Here is a 15,966-nt window from a genome sequence, read left to right as displayed (position 1 = left end):
GGTCTTGGGTCTTGGGTCTTGGGTGATGGGTGCTTGCATGTGGAGAGAGAAGAAAGACTTGCCTTGGAGCGTGTGGAGGAGGTCCAAGTGCCTGGTTGATAAGATAGAGTTATCAAGATAAGCTTCTTTGTCAGCTGTCAGGCACACTCAGGTGCAGATACTTCCTTTTTCACGAGGAACCTTTCCAATGGAACACATGCTTTTCAGGAAGAGGAGACATGAGTACCTAGCTGAACATTAAAATATATGTAGGCGAACTAGACATGGCGCGATGTCTTGAGGTCAGAGAATGCAAAAACACCACAGTCTCTCTCTTATGTTTTTGATCGATTGGCGAATCATCAACTCTAACCGTGAGGAATTTCAAAGCACCTGATTCTGAGTTTGGATCAGGGCTCTTTGGCTGTGTGCTTGACTCTCCTTCTTATCTCTGGAGCACACAGGCTGTGTATGCTGCCCTGGGCTTTTTATGTTGTTGAGGGCTGGTTGTAGCGCGCGTGCGCATCTGCTCTGAGATGAAAGTGTCTCAACGGCCGAGCGCGGGGGCGGTAGCACGGGAGATGCCAAGCGATGGGATGCGAGACGCTTAGCTCGAGACACGGATTCGATGGGTTTGGTAAAAGCCCATATGCAGATGAGTGCATAAGTTTCCATTGAATTTCGCGTTGAGGGCCAGAGAAACGTAGAGACGAGGGGATTGGAGACAAGTGATTCCTCTCCAGAAGGCATTGGTCACCAGCCTTTGGTATGGATGATCAACCAACAGGAGAAGCTCCGTGGGGGGACGGAAAGCCGCCTCAGCACACTTAGGTGTTCAGGTATTTCCAACCCCGTCACTACACAGTAGGTACTCACCGTGCTCTTCCACGAGGTCCCTTGTATGTACTTGATTACTGCTTCCCCCGCCATTCCCGTCAATTGGGCGTGTGGCATGGCGGCCCTCCTCCGCAGCGGGCATTGGCTCTGTTTCGCATGCAAGGACGCACCGCGGCGGTCGATGGAATGCCTCCGGGTGTTTGGCCACGCCTTTGCAGGAATGGAACGCTACTCTGTCCCACGTCTACTCTGATTTGCGTGGGGAGCAGGTATGTGCGACCTCAACAATCCGAGCGTGCGTGCAGATGCATGTACCTTGGCCAAAACGAGAGATATATAAGGTATATGTCGACAAGACGCCCTCGTTCAACCTCCATAGCTAAAAAGCTAAGAAAAGAACCCCCCTCTGAACTCGAAAGAGCCATCCCTCAAGGGAAGAAAGAAAAAAACACATCTTGAAAAACAGAGTCAACCGCCAAGAACTCCAGTTCATCACATCATGACCGCAATCCGCTCCTCGTCATCAGCCCTCCTCCTCCTCGGAGGCGTCGCAACCCTACCCGGCGCCGCTACAGTCCGAAGCCAGTTCCCGCAGCGGAGCAGCACCACACTCTCCACTACCACGGCAGAGCAGGCCGAGTTGGGGTACATGCAGCAACCACTCGGCCCCGCCAGCAGCCGAACCACGACCCACACTGCCGGGAACGCGAAGCGTAGCGGCGGCGGTGCTTCGGGTCTTGGATGGCAAGCTACACAAGCGTTATGACTGCCCCGGACGGCGGCGCAGGTTGTCACCATGTCTACGACGACGATTCAGGCGGCACCATTATCGCCAAGGGAGAGAGATAGAGGTGCCGCGGCTGGCTTCCGGTATAAGTCTGCCGAGGAGGTTGTGGCGGTTGTTCTTGGAAGAAATCAGCAGTATCAGAAGTACTCATTCTCGCGGCCTGTGAGAAGAGATTAAAAAGTGGTTAACTGGAAGACTTGGGTTCATCAAAATTGCTGGTCAACGGTCAGAGTAAGGGAACTTGGCGTTCAAGGAATTATTTGGCGAAGAACGGTCGCTTTCGCAAGATTGACTTTCTAGCGAGCGATGCGGACAGAAACTGTCTGGTGTCATCACAAGGTATTGGGATCATCGATGGGGTCAATGGTTATGGGATTAGAATACCTAGAAGATGGGCAAATTTAGAACGAGATTCACGATGTCCATGTTCATAGCCCGTTGCATTATGTAATCACCCCAAAGATCTCAGGCAGATCTGACAAGAAATCACGTGCATCTGATAAGCTCTTATCGCCAAAGGGTCCTTTTCTGTGGGAAAGTTTTTTGGCCGACTGCAGTCACTCCCCGTCCCGTCCCACGTCGCCGTAACAGTCACCAAAATTCCAGCCAGTCAAGTCGATCATTTTTTTTTCTCCGTAGCTGCACGCTGCCCCTTCTCCAATGTGTTGATATCCACCAGTTAATTTTTTTGGTCGTCGCCCGTTTTTTGCCCTTTTTGTGAGCCTTTTCTGCGCTCCCCACACTCCTTCAACTTCATGTACCGTCCATACACCCAAAGGCATGTGGCGCAAACATTGAATAACTGTTTCCCATACACCTCGCTGTTTCCCCGGAAAGGTTCAGCCAGAGCCCTGCCATCTCCGTTCCTCCTAGCTGTCTCCTCTCGAGTGTCCTACCACAGCCGATCCAATAACAGGAAGCCAAAGCCTGTAGATTCCTTGGCCGACGCCTTTGAGTCAAGGTTCGAGAACAGGGTCGACAGCAAGTTTGATTCCAAGTTCAGGCTGAATATTGTCGATACCCGGCAGGCAAAGACTGGGTTCATCAATAGAGAAAACGGAGCCAAGCGTCGAACCTACAATAAGGACGTCCCGCTCGCCACCCCGAATTCTACCAGGACACCGTCCGCCGCTTTTTCTCGACGAGACGCCGAGCCCTTTGGCAGAGACGCAGAACCCTTCCGCAAAGACGAGTCCTTTCGCAGAGACGAGAAGCCTTTCCGCCGATACGAAGAGCCTTTTAGCAGGAATAAGGAACGCTACCACCGAGACGAGCCTTTTCGCAGGGACGACAGAGACGAACCCTTTCGCCGTGACGAGAAGCCTTTTCGCAGAGACCGCCCTTACCGTAGGAACGACGAGCCTTTCAGCAGGAATAAAGAACGTCGCGAGCCCTTCCAGCAGAAATACGCTCTGAACACCAACAAACGCGGCACACGCCCACTGCCCACGGCAGATTTCTTGGCTTCAATCGTAGGGCACAAGCATCCCGGTGGTATCGCTAGGAGAGACGTTGTCCGTGGTGATCCAGAATCGTTCCCCAACAAGCGGGTTTTCTGCATACCGGCCAATTGGAACAAGGTCTCGGCGAAAATCCCAGACTCTTGGATCTACTGTGCCGACTTGATTCAGGGGCCAGAGACGGAACAGACACACTATACAAAGTTACCGCCGGCCGGAGAGAAGAAAGACATCCGCGCCGCCATGACGAACTACTTCCAGATCGCGGCGACGCCGACGGCGGATACGGGCCCGGCCCTGATGCTGCACTTTGATCAGCGCCGCTACCTCTTCGGCAATATTGCGGAAGGAACACAGCGAGCGCTGAGCCAACGTAAAGTGAGCTTGGGCAAGCTGGAGGTCATGTTTATCTCGGGCGCAACTATCCAGCAGAACACTGGCGGCATGATTGGCATGATGCTTACAGTCGCGGACGTTCTCGACGGTAGCAGGAGAGAGGTGCACGAGAGGAACCAGGCTAGGAAGGGCACGGGAAAGAAATTGATCGCGGCCAAGGGTCCCGAGCGGATTGAGATTCACGGTGCCCAGAACCTCGCATACTCTGTCGCAACAGCGAGAGGGTTCGTGTTCAGAAAGGGACTTCCGATTCGCGCCGTCGAACTGTACGAGGATCCGAGAATCGCCAACCCCGACGCCACCACTCCTGACTGGCAGGACGAGCTCATTCAGGTGTGGAAGGTATCCATCGCCTCCGATCATGTCAACCAGTCCCGTAAGAGAAGCCACGAGGTCATGACGGCGGAAGATGAAGGCCTGTCGAACCCAGCCGGTGCTGTTTCCGCCAAGGAGCAGGCCGTCATTGACCGGGAAGCGATCAAGGGTGTTGTTGAGAGCATGTTCAACTCCAGCTGGACCATGGACAAGCTGTACGAGACAAAACTTTCGCAGGTCCAGCTTCCCGCCACCATCTTTGTCAGAGAAGACGGCAACATCAAGAAGTACCAAGGTCCCATGCCGGGCGGCGACGAACCCGTGCCTGACCTTGACGTTCTGGTGCGGTACCCTTGGCCGGCGGCCACGGTTGAGAAGTTGCCCAGCGCCTCCATCTCAAACACTGCCGTCACCTATATCGTAAAGAACAAGGGCCGAAGAGGCAAGTTCAATGCAGCTGCCGCGAAGGAGTTGGGTGTTAAGCCCACTGACAACAAGAAACTCACCGACGGAGTGTCTGTCCAGGGCAAGGATGGTATTACCGTCACGCCTGAGATGGTTCTCGAGGCGCCGATCAAGCCTCAGGGCTTTACAGTCATTGATATCGCAGACGCATCCTACATTGACTCGTTCCTTGGCAGACCAGAGTGGCAAAATGCAAACTTGATGGATGGCGTACACGTCTTCAACTGGATCCTTGGGCCGACCGTCATCGACGACCCGAGAATCCAACAGTTCATGAGGGAACGACCGGATGTCCAGCATCTCGTCATGTCTACCGATACCAGTCCCAACATGTTGGCGCTGGATTCCTATGCCATCCTCCACGGCTACCTGAGGCAGATCGACCCTGACCGCTTCCCACAACTTGCCTTCGACAACACCGTCCGGGACCTTTCGCATATTGGCTCCAACGTGGAGACTGCTCGTGTGGGCATGAAGGCGAAGCTGTCGCCAGCCTATGAGCTCGTCAAGGATGAGATTGTTCCCCCAATCTACAATAAGTTTAAGGGCCACGGAATGGAAGAGGGAGTCATTAAACTCGCCAAGGAAGCCGCAGACAAGATCAAGGAGCCTGCCTTCCTCAAGGATATCGAGGAAGCGGAGAAGGACATCCCGAATCGCGACACGGAGATCATCCCTCTCGGCACCGGATCTGCCGTGCCATCAAAGTACCGCAACGTCTCGGCAACCCTAGTCCGGGTACCACAGTACGGCAACTACCTCTTCGACTGCGGTGAGAACACCCTGGGTCAGCTCCAACGAACGTTCGGAGCCGAAGAAACAAACAAGATTCTTCAAGAGACACGCTGCATCTTCATCAGCCACATGCACGCCGACCACCACCTCGGAACCGCACGCTTCCTTCGCGCCTGGAACGAAGCGACCATCCACCTCTCTCCCCAGCCTCAACTCGGCCTCATCGGCCCCGCCGCCATGCAGTACTTCCTGATGGAGTACAGCCGCATCGAGCCCATCGCCTTCGGACGCGTCAAGCTCATCCGAAAGGGCCACTTCTTCCCCCACGACGAGGGGCGCCTCCCCACCGACTGCCCCACGCGCCTTGCCTCTGCTCAGCTGGTCCCCGTAAACCACTGCAAGGATGCCTACGCCGGCGTGCTGACCTGGCCGTCGGGCCTCAAGATCGCCTACTCGGGCGACTGCCGCCCCAGTGAGAGGCTCGTTGAGGCCGGCAAGGGCGCGACGCTGCTGATCCACGAGAGCACCTTTGACAATGACAAGATGGGCGACGCGGTGGCCAAGAAGCACAGCACGCTGGGCGAGGCTTTGAAGGTGGCGAGCAACATGGGCGCGCGCCGCGTGCTGCTGACGCACTTTTCGCAGCGGTATGCTAAGCTGCCGCTCGTCGAGGACCGCAAGACGGATGATGGTGCTGATCAGGCGGTGTTGATGGCGTGGGATCAGATGAGGGTGAAGTTGGGCGAGTTCCGCCAGGCGCAGGCTTTCTTGCCTGCTATCAGCCGCTATGTGGAGCATGATGCCTTTAGGCAGGATGCGGATGAATAGAAAACAAACAACACCACTCATACTAATAGACTTGGACACACGTGTCCTGTTACAATTTCGTACCTTTCATTGCACCTTCTGCTGTTCAAACTCGTTATAATGGCCAAGTACTAAAGATCTCGATGGATCCAAGAAGGCAAAAGAGTTCACCCCCTCGGTGCTGAACTGGGGGCTACATCTCTGGCGCTCATGCTGGGATTCGAACTCGGGTGCTTCGCTAAGCCTGTCGTCGAGTAGGCTGGTTGGCGTTTTGATTGTTGACCTTGGACCACCCCGCCACCCACGCCACAGTTTGACCTGACCCCCGACCTAGAGAGCGCCTGCTGCGCTGGTGACAGGAATTGACTTAGAGGGGTATGTGAGGGGTTCGATTCTTCGTGTATTCGGGTTGTATATTCAGGTGGTGAAACTTGGGGAAGGAAGGTCTGATCTGGGTGAGGCAGGTGCGTCACCGTGGAGCAAGAACTTGGGAAGGAGAAACGTATACCCACTTGATAGGTACGTGGTGACTTCCGACTTTGTCGAGGAGTATAATCGAATTCGATCACGTGGCTCGCGCTTACCCATGTGATACCTTACCATCCGTACCCCGGATATAGCTACCGGCGCGAAGTAGGAGCATAAGGTACCTAATGAAAGTAAACAAACAACGCGGCCTTTGTGATGGCTCGCCTCTACGACCAAGGAAATCTGTCAGTTACGCCGGCGAGGGGCAAGACTACGCTTAGAGACCTGATGATTAGCAACACTCCTAGTTCGACATTGGAACCCTCAGAGCTATTCGCTATGGAGTATTGGAGCCTTTGGGGGTTTTGGTGGTGATCCTTACTTTAGAAGTACCCTTCCTATCCATAAAGGAGAGAACACCATGACGGGAGCTCCATCTTGGAAGGCGGGTGGCATCACAGCTAAGTCTTAGTACGCAGCATGGTGGCTGGGGGTCAAGACAAATAGAGAAGGAAGGACGCGAAACGTGAAATATCAGATACCCTGATGCGTAGGATAGCAAGGTACCTCAGGCTCCAAAGTATGCCGGAAGCCATCACGGTTGCTCAAGGAATACGCACACTCCACATCCCCTATAGCTGAGCAAAGTTGGTCTGTCTGTCGGGATAGGCGAGACCCTCCACGTTGGCCGATTGGTCTAGCGTGTGACTCTCGTCTAGAGATCGCAAACTGAAATTTATTTAAGACTTCCGCGCCCAGCGTCTCGCGGAAGCACCATATTCTGCCATTTTGCCAGTCCGAGTCTTTATTTTGATAATTTTTCTTTTGCTTACAGGTACCTACGATAATTCATGTGGATATCCTTATGTTATTTTACCTGTCATTGTGGTGCTGATGGCTCAGCTTCTGTGGGAAGAAGGTGACTGTCGACCGAGTCCCAACGGGATAGTCTGCCATTTCTAGGGGTTCGAATCTCCCTCGAGTCAAACCTTTTCTTTGGCCCTTGATGGTAGTCAGATGATTGGTTTTCTTTTCTTCCTATCTGCTAATCTCCGAGATGTCAATGACTTGGTTTTACAGGAAGAAGGCGACTGCCAAACCGAGTCCCAGCAGACTATCAAACCCTCCTAGCCTCGACCCCGCCGCCGTCGGAAGAGGAGACGAGCTCGTCGTCGTCGTCGTCCCATTCCTACCGCTCCGAGCCCCGGTTGCCGCCGGTGGTGTCGGCGTAGAAGGGTCTACCAGCAGCGTGGTCGGCATGCTCACAATCGTCGTCGGGGGCGCGATGCCCTCTTCATCGCCGCCGCTGCTGCTAGGTGGCGGTGCCGAAGTCGGAGCTGAGCTCGAAGCTGAGCTCGGAGCTGTTGAAGTAGCCGCCGACGCGGACGGGGTAGTAGCAGGAAGCTTCGTCGGCACCAAGGATGCGATGGGCTGTGATACTGCTGCTCCCGCCGATGACGATGATGATGAAGCTGCCGGCGGTGTAGCGGGCGTCGAGACGTTCTGCTCCGTGTTGGCCCAGGTGTCGAGGACGCACTGCTTCATCAGGTTGTTGTCGGTGTATGTGTTGCCCGACTTCTTGGGCGTCAGGCTGAGGACGTAGTCGGTGCTGAAGCTGCCGGCCGCCCAGCCCACGAGGCCGATAAAGACGTCTGAGTTCTGGTTGATGAAAGTGTTCTGGGCGCAGAAGCTTGTGAAGCACTGTATCCGTCCGTTAGTCACATCACCCATTAAAGAACAAGGAAATCGATTGACGTACCGAAGCATCGCTCGAGGCGCCCGTTTCGCTAACCAGCCCCTGTCGTCCCTTGGCCCTCAGGAACTCAGCCACCGTCCTGAAACTCTCGACATTGTCCGTCGTGCAGGGCCTATGCGTGCCGCTGTTATCCTGATCAAGATACTTGTGCACATCAATAATCAGATTATCCGTCGTTCCATCGGGGTTCGTAATCGCGGCCAACGCCTCCGCGCTCCCGCTGCTGACAAGGAACTCGGCCGAGTTGAAGTTTGTCCCAGGTAGCAGAATCATCTGCGACGTCGCGCCGGCGCCCCTGATGGCGGTCACCACTTTCTGGCACGTCGCCGCCCAGAGCTTGACGTCGAGGTCGTGCGGCTCGTTCATGACTTCAAAGACGACGTTGGCGTTGTCCTTGTACTTTGTCGCGAGCTGCGTCCATAGAGACACGAATTGGTCGTCTGTCGGCCCGCCTTGACCGATGATGCCGCCATTCCAGCGGGCGAAGTTGTGTATGTCGAGCATGCAGTGCGCGCCGGTCGCGAGGCACTTTTGCATTATCTGGTCGTATTTGCCAAGGTTGGCGGCGTTGAGTTGGCCGCCTAGTTGGTTGTTAACGAGGAATTGCCATCCGACGGCTGTTGTATTGGATGTCAGTATTAGACTCTCAAGGTGAGAGAGAATTCAAGTAGACTGACGAAGTCGAAACATGTTGAGCTTGTCGTTCTGGACAAAGTGGTTCATCTGGCCTTCGCCGTCGCCGCCTCCCAGTGAGCTGAGAGGCAACTGGACTTTTCCCGTTGGACAGCTTCCCTGGCATCGAGTTAGTGTCGAATTGTTGGATGAGATGAGATATCGAGGGAGGGGTCTACATCAATCTCACAGCCAAAGTCGGCACCTGATATCGCGACTCCCTGTTGGGCAAGAAAGGTTAGACACATTGGTCCGAAGTCTTGTTGTAGATCATATGAGACTTGCCAAGAACTGCACCCTAGCGCATGCTGCCGCCGTCAACCCCAAAAGTGTAAGTGTCTTTGACAACATATTCGATACCTAAGCGAATGGAAAAGAAGCGAAAGTAAAAATAATCTGATGATGTCAAAAAAAAAAAGAAAGGACTCAATCCGAAGAATCGAAGAAAAAACTGCGGTCCAAGAAGCGAAGGGCAGCACGAAGCAAACACGAAAGGGGGACTTTGGTTGCAAGAAGGCTTGGGAAGGAGGTTCAAGAATCGTCTGTACATAAGGCAGCGGGGAGCCGCATGACATATCTACTACCGGCAGGCCATCGACAATGCTACTTTGGAAAAAGGGAGCGTCCAAGAATAGTAGTCAACCCATGGGCTATATGACATGACACCAGCGAACGGGATGGCGGGACCGAGAGGTGAGATGTGGACTTCTTTTCCTACCCCCCTACCCCCCTTTCTCCATCATCCACAAACAGCCCAGCTGGAGAGGCACTGGAGGCCCTGGAGGGGGCAGTGAACCTGCGAACAGCAAGTTGGCCGTGAGTAAATGGCCCCAGCCTGCCATCCGATGGTCGTTTCTGTGCGACAAGATTCATGCGGCGAGCGCCACGAAGCCTGGTCGGACGAGGGTCTGCATCAGACGGTGGGAGTTTCATGTGCGGACACCAAGAGGCTCCCTAGGGTGATCCGCGTCCCGTTACCACCAGGGCCCCAGACACGCGATCGTCGGGGTGGGTACTATCAGAATGCAGCCCAATATGAGTGGAAATCTAGCGATTTGGGGATAGGTCCGGGGATAAAACCGATCCGTCACTACTGTTCTACTCCGTACTGTCCTCCAAAGTCCAAGTTGGGTTGTGAGTCTCAATGAGAGAAGACGGAGGGGGAGGGTGGGATGGGGCGCGCACGGCCTCGGGAGCGAATGGGAAGGGGTTCTCGGGCTGACCGGGAGGCAGAGGGTCGGCGTTCCATTGTGTCGGTTTTCGATTGAATGCGGGCTTGGCTGAGGAAGATTGCTATCAGTGTCGAGCCTGTAGTCACAAACAGCGCAAGCTTCGAGACACGCCACAAGCCTCGCAGTATGAGATCGCCAGACTTAATGCAGGTCTTGCGCGAGTATCACGGTGCTCAGCCAAGGTCCAGATCTTCCCGCTGCCGGTGGGCGAGCCGTAGTGCGGGGTCACTACCGGCGCGCCGTTGAGTAAAGTAGGTATGCTTTGAGCGTAGGAAGTGCTCGGGTAGCAAGCCGGCAACTAGGCGCCCTTCTGCATTTGTTACTTGTCAGCACAGAGTCGATCCGAGTTCGAGAAGCTATACCATCTCCAGCTTGTCGTAGCTACTGATTCAGAAGAGAGTGTCGTAAAGCTTTGGCACTAGCGAGTGACTGAATTCACACAGTTTACATCGGCGCTGGTCACAGGGGATTGATAACTCTTGCGAGATGATCTGCGCCTAGAGCAAACACTCGCCGGCCGTACGCGCAAGAGGCCAGTCCTTCAGATCACGCAGGGCTCTTTGCAGAAGTGCAACAAAGACCCACTCGGGCCGATGATTTAGGTGTTTGACTCGGGGTGTTGTTTGTCTGGTTGATCCTGCGTCCGAGACATCGTTGTACAGCAGCAGTTGTTGTACCACTCAAACTGCACCGACAACCGCCCTTCATCCTGTCATGGATACGTCTGCTTGTCAGCTTCGCGTCTGGAAGAAGGCTAAACGTTCAAGGCCAGGCTGAAGCGCTATCTCTTGGGTCCAGCGTCTGTTGGCGGACATCCAGGGACGGCCCTGGGATCCTTCGACTGAGCCTCCAAACTTTAGCGCGCAAGCACTGACTGGGCCAATGCCGCATAGGATGTTTGTTCTCTAAGTCGACTAGCAATGAGAACAATGTATTTCTGAAAGGACAGAGTCCTTTGGGAGTAGTGATGAGAATTTGGCCCTCTATCGGATATTCTTTCGCTAGGATCAGGAAGGAATTGCTCCTAGTAGACCTGCCGCGAGTTCCAGAAGCCCTTGAAGATTGACGGGGCAATCCACGCAAGTCTCACTGACGAGGACTCGAGTGCGCATACACTGCTTGGGAGGCAACAAAGAAACAGTGGTCTGAAGTTGGCAATGAACTCTGCGATTTGGCAACCTCGAAGAGAAGAAGAAGTGCTCCGTGTGCTTGAGCTATGCGTGACTGAGAGAAGAAGTCCTCTCTCTGGATTAGCACCATTCTTTCCCACGAGACCGGCGGCTTGGTTACATAAGCCACCATCAGCGAACTTGATGAAGTGGGCACGGAAACGCCTGCCGGCCACGTGCCGGAGGTCTCATCGAGGTTCCGCCATACATCGGAAAATGTCAAGATAGAATTTTGAGGTATTTGAGGTATTTGCGAGAGATTCGGCAACAGACTCATGAGAGTTGTCGACCGATAGCGGACCTCATACATCCGCGTCTCTTCGCAATGACTACCAGCAATGGTGACATTGTGGGGCCGCGCGGGGAATAGAACGATAAATATCGGATGATGTCCCTATATGCTACATATCGCAGAGACAACACATCTTGAAGTCATCTACATCACTGACAACACGGCTATATCACTCATTTAATCTACACTCAAGATCTCGTCAACATGTCTTCCCAGAGCTCAAACCCGCCTCTCCTCGATCACATCGTGATTCTGGTCCCCCACCAAGTCCTCGCCTCCCTCCCCACTTGGCTCTCAACCGAATTCACCATCCTCACAGGCGGCCGGCACGCTGACGGCCTCACAGAAAACAAGCTCGTCATCTTCGCAGACGGCACCTATCTGGAAATCATCTCCTTCGTCGCGGGCATCAGCCGGGAAGACCGCCTCAAGCACAAGTGGGGTCCGAAACCGGACGGCACCATCATCGACTGGGCCTATTCCCTCAAGGACGAGTCCGGCTTTGCCGAGATCCAGAAACGGGTGCACGCCGCGCAGTCGCTGGCCGTGTACGAGGACCCCGTGCCCGGCGGGCGCATCAGGCCGGATGGCGAGGAGCTGAAGTGGGCCGTTGCACTCCCGGATAGCGCTGCCGGGGCCGGAGCCGGAAAAGTGGAGAGGGGCGAGTTGCCGTTTTGGTGCTTTGACCGAACGCCGCGGAAGCTTCGTGTGCCGGATCATGTTCCCGAGAATGTGAAGCACCCGAACGGATCGCTCGGAGTTCATTCAGTCTCGCTTCACGTGAGTAGCGAGGACTTCAAGAAGGCCTACGCTGGCATCAACGACCGCGCGGCAGAGGAGGGCGGCGATGGTGTTGGGCGGTGGACGTTTGATGTTCCCGTTCGTCAGTTTGACGATCCTAGATATCTGAACGTTGAAACCATCTCTAGCAAGCAGGGTTCTAGACAAGCTATCCGCTTCGCTTTGTATACCGCCGCGGGTACGACAAAGCGGTCTATCGGCGGCGAACTTGGCGGGGGCGTCTCTGTTGAGATTGATTTAATTCCCGTGTCCGGTGGCTCTTCCTAAGTGTTCAAAACAAAGTGGCTTGGAGACTCGCGATGCTTCATGATGTTTCATCAGAAAGCATTATGGAGAGTGGTTTTTAAGCTGCCCAAACCTGCTGGGCATACGTTACCTCATGTAGAAAGAAAATTAAGGAGAACTTTGATACCATACTGTTATTATGGTTGCGCCTAGCAGCCAGAAACAGCTACAACCTCAACGAACTCTCTCCTTCTGAAACTTTATTTGCGGCATACCTTGGCACCAATAATAATTCATGATTTGCCGTCATCACAGAAACGAAAGATCAGAAGCTTGAGTCATCGTCAAGTCTCGATCTGAAAAACAACCTTCCATAGAATAGGTCAAAGCTTGGCTCCCCTAACCTGTAGGTATGAGATGGGAAGGATAACCAGCATCCATGAGGTTTATAAGAGACACGTTCGGCCTTAAAGATGCAGGTATGTGTTTGGACAGACAAGGCCCTCGTTAAGAGCCTCATCGTTCCAAAAGTCGAAGCAAGGGGGGAGTAGTCAAGGTTTGACAAGTATAAGCTTCACAGCAATCCACAGGGCACGAAGTTTACGGCTATGGGCTCATCGGTGACACCGTGATTGATAAAGCACCTTGTGGGATCAGAGAACGTCTATAGGCAGCCATACATCCGATAAGCCAGATGCCGACCACATTGCATGATTTCCCACCCACTATTTCGTCTCTATAGTTCAAGAACAAGCAAAATTTTCCTACTAAACGGCCCTTGGCACTCGAATTCAACCCTAAAAATCACCCCAAACCTCAAAAACCTCTCCAATATTTGTGAAGACCTACCAAATCGGTAACGGCATTGCAGATGAAGCTCAACAATGATGCAAAGGAGTTCCCTCCTGAGGAACCTTCCAATAGTCACCAAGGATCATCAGACTCGAAAGCTGATTCTGAACATGGGTTGAATAAAAACACGGAGATGCTCCACACCGACGCATGCATTGAGCATTTTCAGGACTCTCAAAAATCATCTCAAGCGCCGACTCCAACGACTTCCGAAACATCTTCCTTAGGAGAAAGTTTTAACAGTCAAGAAGAATCATCGACCCCATCAGTTGGCGACGAGGGAAGACTGGATGATGACCATGAGAGATTTTCACCGCCCGCACTTGTTACTACCTTAACGATATTCTGCTTCTACTGTGTGTTCGATTTCTGGGATAAAGTTTCACGAAAATTCTTCACCACCCATTGGTCGGAAATACTCTTTATTGTTGCGACAATGGTTGCGTTGGCCTCTGTGTTCAACCCGCTCAAGACTGCGACCGGCCTTGGTTGTGTCGCCTACACCACCCTTCACTTTTGTATACGAAGGCATTCCTTCTCCGCAGTTGGTGAATGGAACCGGCTTCCTTGGGACCTCAAAATCATCTACTACCTTCACGAAGCCGATAATATTGGACTCCAAATCCTCCTCATGACAAGTTTAGTGACCTGGCTAGGCCCCGAGACATGCCAGATCGCCTTGAAGAGACATATACCAGCTTGGACGAAGGTGTTACTCCCGCACTTCATCGCCAAGAATCTCTGAGAATGACTTTTTGAGGATTCCGAGAACCTGGAACTTGAGATGCTCTTACGATAGTAGCACATGTTAGGGGGCGAGCGAATTTGAAACCTCGTTAATATGCAGTTTCGACATTACGACCGTCATCAACACATCATAATATCACTATTATTTGTTGTATTACTGAAATCTATCTATATCAATACATGGATCTCAATCGAGGACAGATCAAGTAGACGTAGCTTCACGTGAGATTGTGTTTTCTTGACGGATTGACCTGCGACTTTCGAGTGAAGCTCACATACCGAGCTTAGTTACGGATCATGCTTGATTAAAAGAATGGAGGTGTGATGGAGTTGCAGTGGACCGAACTCACGATCACGATGCAGGATGGCTCATGTTAGGAAGACGCGACAGGTGGAGCGTTGACGGGTAGTCCACAATAGCTAGCTTATTGCGCTAAGAAAATGGATCTAGGAACAAGGTCATGGCATCACGCATACATCATCACCCTTGATCGCGGAGATTGAATACGGCGAGACTGCAAATTTGTGGCACATCTTGCAGATTTCAGTAAGTTTTGTTGGGAGTGAACGTGATAAATTTTGACGATATGTTTGAGCTGCTTTATCAAGTCTCGTACACGTGGTATGAAATGTGCTGTAGTGTTTGAGGTAGCTACTGCGTTACCTGAATGAGGCATTGCGGCATTAAATTATCAAAAGCTGGCGAAGAACAACTAGGGGCGCGTAGCTTGATTTATCACATTAACCAATTGAGATTATAGTGTTGTTTTTTACTTTTTTGTCTATTATTTTAAAGTAGTCATAACATCATATTCAGGACAAGAAACCTTTCAGTCTTCCGTATCCATGTGCTGTTGTTCCGCCCGGTTTACACAAAAGACGAGACATTTACCGGCAGCAGTAACCACCGTCAATGACGATATCGGCACCGGTGGTGTAGGTGCTAGCATCGGAGACAAGGTACACGTAGGCACCCTTGAGCTCCTTGGCATCACCGTTGCGACCCATGGGAATCATGCTCTTCCACAGGTCCTGGACCTTCTGCTCGACGAAGTCGGACAGACCGGTGTCAATGTAACCGGGAGAGATGGAGTTGACACGGGCAAAGTCGCGCCACTCGTTGGCGAGAGAGCGGGCCATGTGAATGCAGCCGGCCTTTGCGACGTTGTACGAGGTCTGCTCCTGGGGGTAGTTGGCGATGTGGCCGGACATGGAGGCGGTGATAACGAAGGAACCGGAGCCGCGCTCGCGGAAGTGGGCGCCGACGGCCTTGGCGCAGTACGCGGTGCCGTTCAGGTCGATCTGGATGACGTGGTCCCAAGCCTCCTTGGTGCCGTCAATGACGCCGGCATCGGCGGTGGCACCAGCACTGCAGAGAGCAAAGTCATCAGTCACTTGAGTTACATTGGAGAGTTGCGCGGGGTTGAGAGGCTCGGAAACTCACTTGGCGATGAAGGCATCAATTTTGCCAAAGTCGGCGATGATCTGCTTGGTGGTCTTCTCAACCTCGTCGTAGTCGCTGACGTTGAGCTTGTAGATCTTGACCTTAACGCCGTACTCCTTCTCGAGCTCGGCGGCGTTCTTCTCAGCACCCTCCTTGCGAGAGGAGTAGGTGATGGCCAGGTCGGCACCCATCTCGGCGCAGCCGCGGGCAGCCTCAATGCCCATGCCGCGGGGGCCAGAGGCACCCGTGACAACGACGACCTTGCCCTTGAGGCTGAAGAGGTCCAAAAGACGGGAAGCGGTGGGAATGGACTGAGGCATGATGAAGGATTGGTGGCGGTGAATGTGGCTGGGTTGTAAAGGTAAAAGAGGCGTCTGCAAAGATTGAAGAGAAGGCTTTTTTGGGTATCAAACTTTCTGTAATGAAAAAGGAAGAGAGAGAAAAGCTCGAAAAGATCAGCGGGAGAAAGGCAGCTTTGAATAGCTGAGAGTACGGCGTGCTTCGAGCCCAAAAAAGACCGAGGGGTC

At 53.2% G+C, this 15,966-nt stretch overlaps 5 protein-coding genes across 5 annotated transcripts; 3 read left to right on the top strand and 2 right to left on the bottom strand.

Annotated features, from left to right (window-relative positions):
• Nucleotides 1-1,315: 1,315 nt before the first annotated feature.
• Nucleotides 1,316-5,802, top strand: CPAR01_03267 (metallo-beta-lactamase superfamily protein; the record flags this gene model as incomplete). The annotated part of the gene is made up of 2 exons (XM_060487554.1): nucleotides 1,316-1,575; nucleotides 2,520-5,802. The coding sequence occupies 2 exons, from the start codon at nucleotides 1,316-1,318 to the stop codon at nucleotides 5,800-5,802; spliced, it is 3,543 nt and encodes a 1,180-aa protein (XP_060354882.1).
• A 1,521-nt stretch (nucleotides 5,803-7,323) lies between these two features.
• On the bottom strand, nucleotides 7,324-8,925 carry CPAR01_03266 (cellulase; the record flags this gene model as incomplete). The annotated part of the gene is made up of 4 exons (XM_060487553.1): nucleotides 7,324-7,950; nucleotides 8,009-8,622; nucleotides 8,683-8,797; nucleotides 8,857-8,925. 4 exons carry the CDS (start codon nucleotides 8,923-8,925, stop codon nucleotides 7,324-7,326), a joined length of 1,425 nt encoding a protein of 474 aa, XP_060354881.1.
• A 2,649-nt stretch (nucleotides 8,926-11,574) lies between these two features.
• Nucleotides 11,575-12,438, top strand: CPAR01_03265 (glyoxalase; the record flags this gene model as incomplete). Its single annotated transcript, XM_060487552.1, has 1 exon — nucleotides 11,575-12,438. The coding sequence occupies one exon, from the start codon at nucleotides 11,575-11,577 to the stop codon at nucleotides 12,436-12,438; it is 864 nt and encodes a 287-aa protein (XP_060354880.1).
• Nucleotides 12,439-13,267: 829 nt separating this feature from the next.
• On the top strand, nucleotides 13,268-13,993 carry CPAR01_03264 (uncharacterized protein; the record flags this gene model as incomplete). Its single annotated transcript, XM_060487551.1, has 1 exon — nucleotides 13,268-13,993. The coding sequence occupies one exon, from the start codon at nucleotides 13,268-13,270 to the stop codon at nucleotides 13,991-13,993; it is 726 nt and encodes a 241-aa protein (XP_060354879.1).
• An 890-nt stretch (nucleotides 13,994-14,883) lies between these two features.
• On the bottom strand, nucleotides 14,884-15,759 carry CPAR01_03263 (short chain dehydrogenase; the record flags this gene model as incomplete). Its single annotated transcript, XM_060487550.1, has 2 exons — nucleotides 14,884-15,364; nucleotides 15,440-15,759. 2 exons carry the CDS (start codon nucleotides 15,757-15,759, stop codon nucleotides 14,884-14,886), a joined length of 801 nt encoding a protein of 266 aa, XP_060354878.1.
• Nucleotides 15,760-15,966: the final 207 nt, after the last annotated feature.

The sequence above is a fragment of the Colletotrichum paranaense genome (assembly GCF_030867605.1).
Source record: "Colletotrichum paranaense strain IMI 384185 chromosome Unknown Scaffold_2.1, whole genome shotgun sequence".
Classification (NCBI taxonomy): domain Eukaryota; kingdom Fungi; phylum Ascomycota; class Sordariomycetes; order Glomerellales; family Glomerellaceae; genus Colletotrichum; species Colletotrichum paranaense.
This window is presented reverse-complemented; position numbering and strand designations above follow the sequence as displayed.